At 46.2% G+C, this 10,000-nt stretch overlaps 1 protein-coding gene across 2 annotated transcripts in view; it reads right to left on the bottom strand.

Moving 5' to 3' along the window:
- Positions 1–10,000, bottom strand: part of LOC118964977 (multiple epidermal growth factor-like domains protein 11) — a 388,319-nt gene that overhangs the window by 129,668 nt on the left and 248,651 nt on the right. For both annotated transcript variants that reach the window (XM_090223210.1, XM_090223211.1), the window contains exons 10-11: positions 6,040–6,252; positions 592–766 (exon numbers count right to left, since the gene is read on the bottom strand). In XM_090223210.1, coding sequence (XP_090079336.1) covers positions 592–766; positions 6,040–6,252 — 388 coding nt within the window. The remainder of the gene's footprint in view (positions 1–591; positions 767–6,039; positions 6,253–10,000) is intronic.

Below are 10,000 nucleotides of genomic sequence, written 5' to 3'. Positions count from 1 at the left end.
TGTATAGTATCGTAGTATAGTACAGTAATAATAATAGTTTATAGTATCGTAGTATAGTACAGTGATAATAATAGTGTATATAGTATAGTAGTATAGTACAGTGATAATAATAGTGTGTATAGTATCGTAGTATAGTACAGTAATAATAATAGTTTATAGTATCGTAGTATAGTACAGTGATAATAATAGTTTATAGTATCGTAGTATAGTACAGTGATAATAATAGTGTATATAGTATATTAGTATAGTACAGTGATAATAATAGTGTATATAGTATAGCAGTATAGTACAGCAGTAATAATAGTGTATATAGTATAGTAGTATAGTACAGTAGTAATAATATAATATAGTAAACTGTGTCTGGTATCTCTCCAGTCCAAGACTACCTGTCTATTTCCCCGCTACTTGGCAGGGTTTAACCTGAAGTTCTGCTCTGACGACCCGCACAAAAACGGTTCAAATCCATTAAGCAATTAGTAATGACGCATTTCACATTCAACTACTGGACTAAAGCTCCCTAAGAAGTTGAATTAAAACATGACCTAAGTACAGGAGTACAGTGTGTGATGTGTGTCTGCTCCATCTACTCACCGTGTACCCGGGGGCACAGACGCAGGCTCCGGTGAAGCCCTCACAGTCGGCTCCGTTGGCACACGCACATGCCTCCTTACATCCCTCGCCATAGTAACCTGACGGACAGGTCTCGTTGCAGAACAGACCCGCCCACCCCGCCGCGCACGCACACTCCCCCGACAACGGATGGCAGCTGGGAATGGAGAAGAGAGGAGAACAGAGAAGAGAGGAGAGAGGAGAAGAGAGGAGAAGAGAGAAGAGGAGAGAGCAGAGGAGAAGAGAGAAGAGAGGAGAAGAGAAGAGAGGAGAAGAGAGGAGAGAGGAGAAGAGAGGAGAGGAGAGAGGAGAAGAGAGGAGAGAGAAGAGAGGAGAGGAGAGAGGAGAAGAGAGGAAAACAGAGAAGAGGACAGAGGAGAAGAGAGGAGAAGAGAGGAGAACAGAAGAGAGAGGAGAAGGGAGGAGACGAGAGAGCAGAAGAGAGGAGAACAGAGAAGAGAGGAGAACAGAGAAGAGGAGAGAAGAGGAGAGAGCAGAGGAGAAGATAGGAGAAGAGAAGAGAGGAAAAGAGAGGAGAGGAGTGAGGAGGAGAGAGGAGAAGAGAAGAGAGGAAAAGAGAGGAGAGGAGTGAGGAGGAGGGAGGAGAACAGAAAAGAGAGAGGAGAAGAGAGCAGAGGAGAAGAGAGCAGAGGAGAAGAGAGGAGAAGAGAGGAGTGAGGAGAACAGAAGAGGAGAGAGGAGGAGAGATGAGAAGAGAACAGAGAAGAAGAGATGAGAAGAGAGGAGTGAGGAGAACAGAAAAGAGGAGAGAGGAGAAGAGAGCAGAGGAGAGGAGAGGAGAGCAGAGGAGAACAGAGGAGAACAGAGGAGGCTTATGATAGATAGTCTCTGTCTGCTGATACACTCTTAGAAAAAAAGTTGCTATCTAGAACCGACAAGGGTTCTTCCGCCGTCCCCATAGGAGAACCCTTTGAAGAACCCTTATTGGTTCCATGTAGAACCCTTTCTACCTGAATCCAAAAAATGGTTCTACCTGTACAGCCGAAGAACAGTAGAACAATGCACAGTAGTGTACAGTAGAATAGAGACTGTACTGGCTGGCTGCTGAATGTGTAGCAGAGCACCCCAACACCACGTGGGTCATTCCACTTAGTCACAACAACGTTCAACTCAAATCCCAGGTATGTTAATGAGAACACAGCCATGAAAATGATCTATTGGAGAGCAGATGTTTTACTGGTGTTGGGGCCATCAGACCACTGTTCTTTCAAGGAAACTATTTTGTAAATAGGTTGTTTTTAACAGTGCCAACCGCCCTGCTAAACACATAGAGACTCTGTACGTAATGAAACACTGGATAAAAACAAACATTGATCTCAATGTATAATTGGGGCGGCAGGTAGTCTAGTGGTTAGAGTGTTGGACTAGTAACCAGCAGGTAGTCTAGTGGTTAGAGTGTTGGACTAGTAACCAGCAGGTAGTCTAGTGGTTAGAGCGTTGGACCAGTAACCAGCAGGTAGCCTAGAGGTTAGAGTGTTGGACTAGTAACCAGCAGGTAGCCTAGTGGTTAGAGTGTTGGACTAGTAACCAGCAGGTAGCCTAGTGGTTAGAGTGTTGGACTAGTAACCAGCATGTAGTCTAGTGGTTAGAGTGTTGGACTAGTAACCAGCAGGTAGTCTAGTGGTTAGAGCGTTGGACCAGTAACCAGCAGGTAGCCTAGTGGTTAGAGTGTTGGACTAGTAACCAGCAGGTAGTCTAGTGGTTAGAGTGTTGGACTAGTAACCAGCAGGTAGTCTAGTGGTTGGAGTGTTGGACTAGTAACCAGCAGGTAGTCTAGTGGTTAGAGTGTTGGACCAGTAACCAGCAGGTAGTCTAGTGGTTAGAGTGTTGGACTAGTAACCAGCAGGTAGTCTAGTGGTTAGAGTGTTGGACTAGTAACCAGCAGGTAGTCTAGTGGTTAGAGTGTTGGACTAGTAACCAGCAGGTAGCCTAGTGGTTAGAGTGTTGGACTAGTAACCAGCAGGTAGTCTAGTGGTTAGAGTGTTGGACTAGTAACCAGCAGGTAGTCTAGTGGTTAGAGTGTTGGACTAGTAACCAGCAGGTAGTCTAGTGGTTAGAGTGTTGGACTAGTAACCAGCAGGTAGTCTAGTGGTTAGAGTGTTGGACTAGTAACCAGCAGGTAGTCTAGTGGTTAGAGTGTTGGACCAGTAACCAGCAGGTAGTCTAGTGGTTAGAGTGTTGGACTAGTAACCAGCAGGTAGTCTAGTGGTTAGAGTGTTGGACTAGTAACCAGCAGGTAGTCTAGTGGTTAGAGAGTTGGACTAGTAACCAGCAGGTAGTCTAGTGGTTAGAGTGTTGGACTAGTAACCAGCAGGTAGTCTAGTGGTTAGAGTGTTGGACTAGTAACCAGCAGGTAGCCTAGTGGTTAGAGTGTTGGACTAGTAACCAGCAGGTAGTCTAGTGGTTAGAGTGTTGGACTAGTAACCAGCAGGTAGCCTAGTGGTTAGAGTGTTGGACTAGTAACCAGCAGGTAGTCTAGTGGTTAGAGTGTTGGACTAGTAACCAGCAGGTAGTCTAGTGGTTAGAGTGTTGGACTAGTAACCAGCAGGTAGTCTAGTGGTTAGAGTGTTGGACTAGTAACCAGCAGGTAGCCTAGTGGTTAGAGTGTTGGACTAGTAACCAGCAGGTAGCCTAGTGGTTAGAGTGTTGGACTAGTAACCAGCAGGTAGCCTAGTGGTTAGAGTGTTGGACTAGTAACCAGCAGGTAGACTAGTGGTTAGAGCGTTGGGTCAGTAACCAGCAGGTAGCCTAGTGGTTAGAGTGTTGGACTAGTAACCAGCAGGTAGCCTAGTGGTTAGAGTGTTGGACTAGTAACCAGCAGGTAGTCTAATGGTTAGAGTGTTGGACTAGTAACCAGCAGGTAGCCTAGTGGTTAGAGTGTTGGACTAGTAACCAGCAGGTAGTCTAGTGGTTAGAGTGTTGGACTAGTAACCAGCAGGTAGCCTAGTGGTTAGAGTGTTGGACTAGTAACCAGCAGGTAGCCTAGTGGTTAGAGTGTTGGACTAGTAACCAGCAGGTAGCCTAGTGGTTAGAGTGTTGGACTAGTAACCAGCAGGTAGACTAGTGGTTAGAGTGTTGGACTAGTAACCAGCAGGTAGCCTAATGGTTAGAGTGTTGGACTAGTAACCAGCAGGTAGACTAGTGGTTAGAGTGTTGGACTAGTAACCAGCAGGTAGCCTAATGGTTAGAGTGTTGGACTAGTAACCAGCAGGTAGTCTAGTGGTTAGAGTGTTGGACTAGTAACCAGCAGGTAGCCTAGTGGTTAGAGTGTTGGACTAGTAACCAGCAGGTAGTCTAGTGGTTAGAGTGTTGGACTAGTAACCAGCAGGTAGCCTAGTGGTTAGAGTGTTGGACTAGTAACCAGCAGGTAGTCTAGTGGTTAGAGTGTTGGACTAGTAACCAGCAGGTAGCCTAGTGGTTAGAGTGTTGGACTAGTAACCAGCAGGTAGTCTAGTGGTTAGAGAGTTGGACTAGTAACCAGCAGGTAGTCTAGTGGTTAGAGTGTTGGACTAGTAACCAGCAGGTAGCCTAGTGGTTAGAGTGTTGGACTAGTAACCAGCAGGTAGTCTAGTGGTTAGAGTGTTGGACTAGTAACCAGCAGGTAGCCTAGTGGTTATAGTGTTGGACTAGTAACCAGCAGGTAGCCTAGTGTTTAGAGTGTTGGACTAGTAACCAGCAGGTAGCCTACTGGTTAGAGTGTTGGACTAGTAACCAGCAGGTAGCCTAGTGGTTAGAGAGTTGGACTAGTAACCAGCAGGTAGCCTAGTGGTTAGAGAGTTGGACTAGTAACCAGCAGGTAGCCTAGTGGTTAGAGAGTTGGACTAGTAACCAGCAGGTAGCCTAGTGGTTAGAGAGTTGGACTAGTAACCAGCAGGTAGCCTAGTGGTTAGAGAGTTGGACTAGTAACCAGCAGGTAGCCTAGTGGTTAGAGTGTTGGACTAGTAACCAGCAGGTAGCCTAGTGGTTAGAGTGTTGGACCAGTAACCAGCAGGTAGCCTAGTGGTTAGAGTGTTGGACTAGAAACCAGCAGGTAGCCTAGTGGTTAGAGTGTTGGACTAGTAACCAGCAGGTAGCCTAGTGGTTAGAGAGTTGGACTAGTAACCAGCAGGTAGCCTACTGGTTAGAGTGTTGGACTAGTAACCAGCAGGTAGTCTAGTGGTTAGAGTGTTGGACTAGTAACCAGCAGGTAGCCTAGTGGTTAGAGTGTTGGACCAGTAACCAGCAGATAGCCTAGTGGTTAGAGTGTTGGACTAGTAACCAGCAGGTAGCCTAGTGGTTAGAGTGTTGGACTAGTAACCAGCAGGTAGCCTAGTGGTTAGAGTGTTGGGCCAGTAACCAGCAGGTAGCCTAGTGGTTAGAGTGTTGGACTAGTAACCAGCAGGTAGCCTAGTGGTTAGAGAGTTGGGCTAGTAACCAGCAGGTAGTCTAGTGGTTAGAGTGTTGGACTAGTAACCAGCAGGTAGCCTAGTGGTTAGAGTGTTGGACTAGTAACCAGCAGGTAGCCTAGTGGTTAGAGTGTTGGGCCAGTAACCAGCAGGTAGCCTAGTGGTTAGAGTGTTGGACTAGTAACCAGCAGGTAGCCTAGTGGTTAGAGTGTTGGGCCAGTAACCAGCAGGTAGCCTAGTGGTTAGAGTGTTGGACTAGTAACCAGCAGGTAGCCTAGTGGTTAGAGTGTTGGACTAGTAACCAGCAGGTAACCTAGTGGTTAGAGTGTTGGACTAGTAACCAGCAGGTAGCCTAGTGGTTAGAGCATTGGACTAGTAACCAGCAGGTAGCCTAGTGGTTAGAGTGTTGGGCCAGTAACCAGCAGGTAGCCTAGTGGTTAGAGTGTTGGACTAGTAACCAGCAGGTAGCCTAGTGGTTAGAGTGTTGGACTAGTAACCAGCAGGTAACCTAGTGGTTAGAGTGTTGGACTAGTAACCAGCAGGTAGCCTAGTGGTTAGAGCATTGGACTAGTAACCAGCAGGTAGCCTAGTGGTTAGAGTGTTGGGCCAGTAACCAGCAGGTAGCCTAGTGGTTAGAGTGTTGGACTAGTAACCAGCAGGTAGCCTAGTGGTTAGAGAGTTGGGCTTAACTGACTTTCTTAGTTGAAGATAAAACTAAATATAAAATAATAATCATTGATCAGCAGACAAGCTTTTTATCTACCCACTTTCATCCTCCTCCTCATCTTCCTCCTCCTCATCTTCCTTCTCTTTCTCCTCATCCTCCTCCTCTTCCTCCTCCTCCTCTTCCTCCTCCTCATCCTCCTCCTTTTCCTCCTCCTCATCCTCCTCCTCCTCCTCTTCCTCCTCATCCTCCTCTTCCTCCTCATCCTCCTTCATTGTTTGAAGAAATGCTACTTTATCTCAAAACAGCCTAATTCAGAATAGACCGTATTTATCACAGATGAGTCCATACAAACGGTACCTGAGTGTGTTTGAGGCGTTACAGGGACAGTATTTATCACAGATGAGTCCATACTGTCCAGAGGGACAGAACCTGTCCTGACAGCTCGGACCTTTGAACCCCTCGTCACACAGACAGGCCCCGTTGACATGGTAACACCTCGCTCTGTTCTGACAGTCACACTTATGTGAACACTGAGGACCGTACGACCCCCCCGGACACTCCTCCTGACATCTGGAGAGAGAGAGAGAGAGAGGGAGAGAGAAAGAGAGAGACAGAGAGGGAGAGAGAGAGAGGGGTGGGGAGAGAAAGAGAGACAGAGGGAGAGAGAGACAGAGAGGGAGGGAGAGAGGGAGAGAGATAAAAGGAGAGAGACAGAGAAAGAGAGAGACAGAGGGAGAGAGAGAGAGACAGAGAGGGAGACAGAGGGAGGGAGAGCGAGAGAGGGGTGGGGAGAGAAAGAGAGGGTGAGAGAGAGGAGAGAGACAGCATGTTGTTAATAGTCTGGCATGTAGTTTTCATTACATCACATAGAATGAACCATTACCACAATCCATTATCATAACCATCTGGCCTCTGTTCCACCTCCCTAACTCACAGGACCTACACTACATTACCATCATACATTATCATAACCATCTGGCCTCTGTTCCACCTCCCTAACTCACAGGACCTACAGTACATTACCATCATACATTATCATAACAATCTGGCCTCAGTTCCACCTCCCGAACTCACAGGACCTACTCTACATTACCATCATACATTATCATAACAATCTGGCCTCTGTTCTACCTCCCTAACTCACAGGACCTACACTACATTACCATCATACATTATCATAACCTTCTGGCCTCAGTTCCACCTCCCTAACTCACAGGACATACACTACATTACCATCATACATTATCATAACAATCTGGCCTCAGTTCCACCTCCCTAACTCCCAGGACCTACACTACATTACCATCATACATTATCATAACCATCTGGCCTCTGTTCCACCTCCCTAACTCACAGGACCTACAGTACATTACCATAATACATTATCATAACAATCTGGCCTCAGTTCCACCTCCCGAACTCACAGGACCTACACTACATTACCATCATACATTATCATAACAATCTGGCCTCAGTTCCACCTCCCGAACTCACAGGACCTACTCTACATTACCATCATACATTATCATAACAATCTGGCCTCAGTTCCACCTCCCGAACTCACAGGACCTACTCTACATTACCATCATACATTATCATAACAATCTGGCCTCAGTTCCACCTCCCGAACTCACAGGACCTACACTACATTACCATCATACATTATCATAACAATCTGGCCTCTGTTCCACCTCCCTAACTCACAGGACCTACACTACATTACCATCATACATTATTATAACCATCTGGCCTCTGTTCCATCATACATACACCTGTTACTGTTCACCAATGGGGCCATGTTCTCCAGCTTCATACACCTGTTACTGTTCACCAATGGGGCCATGTTCTCCAGCTTCATACGCCTGTTCACCAATGGGGCCATGTTCTCCTGCTTCATACACCTGTTACTGTTCACCAATGGGGCCATGTTCTCCTGCTTCAAACACCTGTTACTGTTCACCAATGGGGCCATGTTCTCCAGCTTCATATACCTGTTACTGTTCACCAATGGAGCCACCATTACACCATATACCTCATCACCATACAGAGAGACAGACAGGCAGGCAGACAGACAGACAGACAGACCATTACACCAGGGACAACGGGACAGACACAGACAGGCAGACAGGCAGACAGACAGACAGACAGACAGACAGACCATTACACCAGGGACAACAGGACAGACATTAGACAGAGACAACAGGACAGACATTAGACAGGGACAACGGGAGGCTAATACACCTGTCTGTGGTCTAAAGAATGGTTGTAATTTGGCCAGATTTAATATAAAGAGAGAGAGTGGGGGAGAGAGGGAGCATGTGTGTGTGTGTGTGTGTGTGTGTGTGTGTGTGTGTGTGTGTGTGTGTGTGTGTGTGTGTGTGTGTGTGTGTGTGTGTGTGTGTGTGTGTGTGTGTGTGTGTGTGTGTGTGTGTGTGTGACAGGTTGGAAGAACGGTATTCCTCCGGACAATGTGTCTAGCAGAGATAATAAATCTGTCTGCCAGAGATAGAGGAGAGAGAGGAGAGAGAGAAGAGAGAGAGAAGAGAGGAGAGAAAGGAGAGAGAGGAGATAGAGAGAGGAGAGAGAGGAGACAGAGAGAGAGGAGATAGAGAGAGGAGATAGAGAGAGGAGAGAGAGGAGAGAGAGAGGAGAGAGAGGAGATAGAGAAGAGAGAGGAGAGAGAGATGAGATAGAGAAGAGAGAGGAGAGAGAGAGAGGAGATAGAGAGAGGATACAGAGAGAGGAGATAGAGAGGATAGAGAGAGGGGATACAGAGAGAGGAGATAGAGAGTAGATAGAGAGAGAGGATACAGAGAGAGGAGATAGAGAGGAGACAGAGAGAGAGGATACAGAGAGAGGAGATAGAGAGGAGATAGATAGGATACAGAGAGAGGAGACAGAGAGAGAGGAGATAGAGAGGATAGAGAGAGGGGATACAGAGAGAGAGGAGATAGAGAGGATAGAGAGAGGGGATACAGAGAGACAAGATAGAGAGGATAGAGAGAGGGGATACAGAGAGAGGAGATAGAGAGAGATAATACAGAGAGAGGAGATAGAGAGGAGACAGAGAGAGAGGAGATAGAGAGGATAGAGAGAGAGAGGAGATAGAGAGGATAGAGAGAGGGGATACAGAGAGAGGAGAGAGAGAGGGGATAGAGAGAGAGAATACAGAGAGAGGAGATAGAGAGGAGACTGAGAGAGAGTATACAGAGAGAGGAGATAGAGAGGATGCAGAGAGAGAGGTGATAGAGAGGGGGGATACAGAGGGACAAGATAGAGAGAGAGAATACAGAGAGAGGAGATAGAGAGGAGATAGAGAGGAGATAGAGAGATGGGATACAGAGAGAGGAGATAGAGAGGAGACAGAGAGAGAGGATACAGAGAGAGGATACAGAGAGAGAAGAGCAGAGAGAGATGGATAGAGAGGAGACAGAGAGATGGATAGAGAGGAGAAGGCATTTGCATAGACAGAGAGAGAGCCAGAGAGATTAAGAAATGAGTTGACTAATAAAAAGGAATACCTTGGAACCTGCTGATACTTGAGGACATTTCCAGACAAACACTTGAAATCAAGTTGAAATATCTACATTCATGTGTGGAAAATAGAAGTAGAACTAAATGGGAAACCAATCCAAAGTCTCCACATGTAGGCCTACACAGTGAAAGCTCCCATTCAGGGTGGCCACACATAGTGATCAAGTGTCCTATTTGACTATGCTTCCTATGCCAAGCACAGTGCCCAAGGACAGTGCCCTACCTCTCTCTCTCTCTCTCTCTCTGTCTCTCTCTCTTTCTCTCTCTCTTTCTCTCTTTTTATTTCTCTCTCTCTTTCTTTCTCTCTCTCTCTCTTTCTCTCTTTTTATTTCTCTCTCTTTCTTTCTCTCTCTCTCTCTTTCTCTCTTTTTATTTCTCTCTCTCTTTCTTTCTCTCTCTCTCTCTTTCTCTCTTTTTATTTCTCTCTCTCTCTTTCTTTCTTTCTCTCTCCCTTCTCTCTCAATTTCTATTCAATTTAAGGGGCTTTTTGGCACAGGAAACATATGTTTACATTACCAAAGCAAGTGAAATAGATAATAAATAAAAGTGAAATAAACAACAAAAATTAACAGTAAACATCACACTCACACAAGTTAAAAACATTGTACTCTCTCTCCCTCCCCCTTCTCTCTCTCCCTCCCTCCTATCTCTTTCCTTCCCACTCTCTTTCTCTCTCTCTTTCGCTCTCTCTCTCCCTTCTCTCTCTCTCTCCCTCCTATCTCTTTCTTTCCCACTCTCTTTCTCTCTCTCTTTCGCTCTCTCTCTCCCTCTCTCTCTCTCCCTT

This window comes from Oncorhynchus mykiss, chromosome 26 (assembly GCF_057628025.1).
Source record: "Oncorhynchus mykiss isolate SJ-2025 chromosome 26, ASM5762802v1, whole genome shotgun sequence".
NCBI lineage: Eukaryota > Metazoa > Chordata > Actinopteri > Salmoniformes > Salmonidae > Oncorhynchus > Oncorhynchus mykiss.
This window is presented reverse-complemented; position numbering and strand designations above follow the sequence as displayed.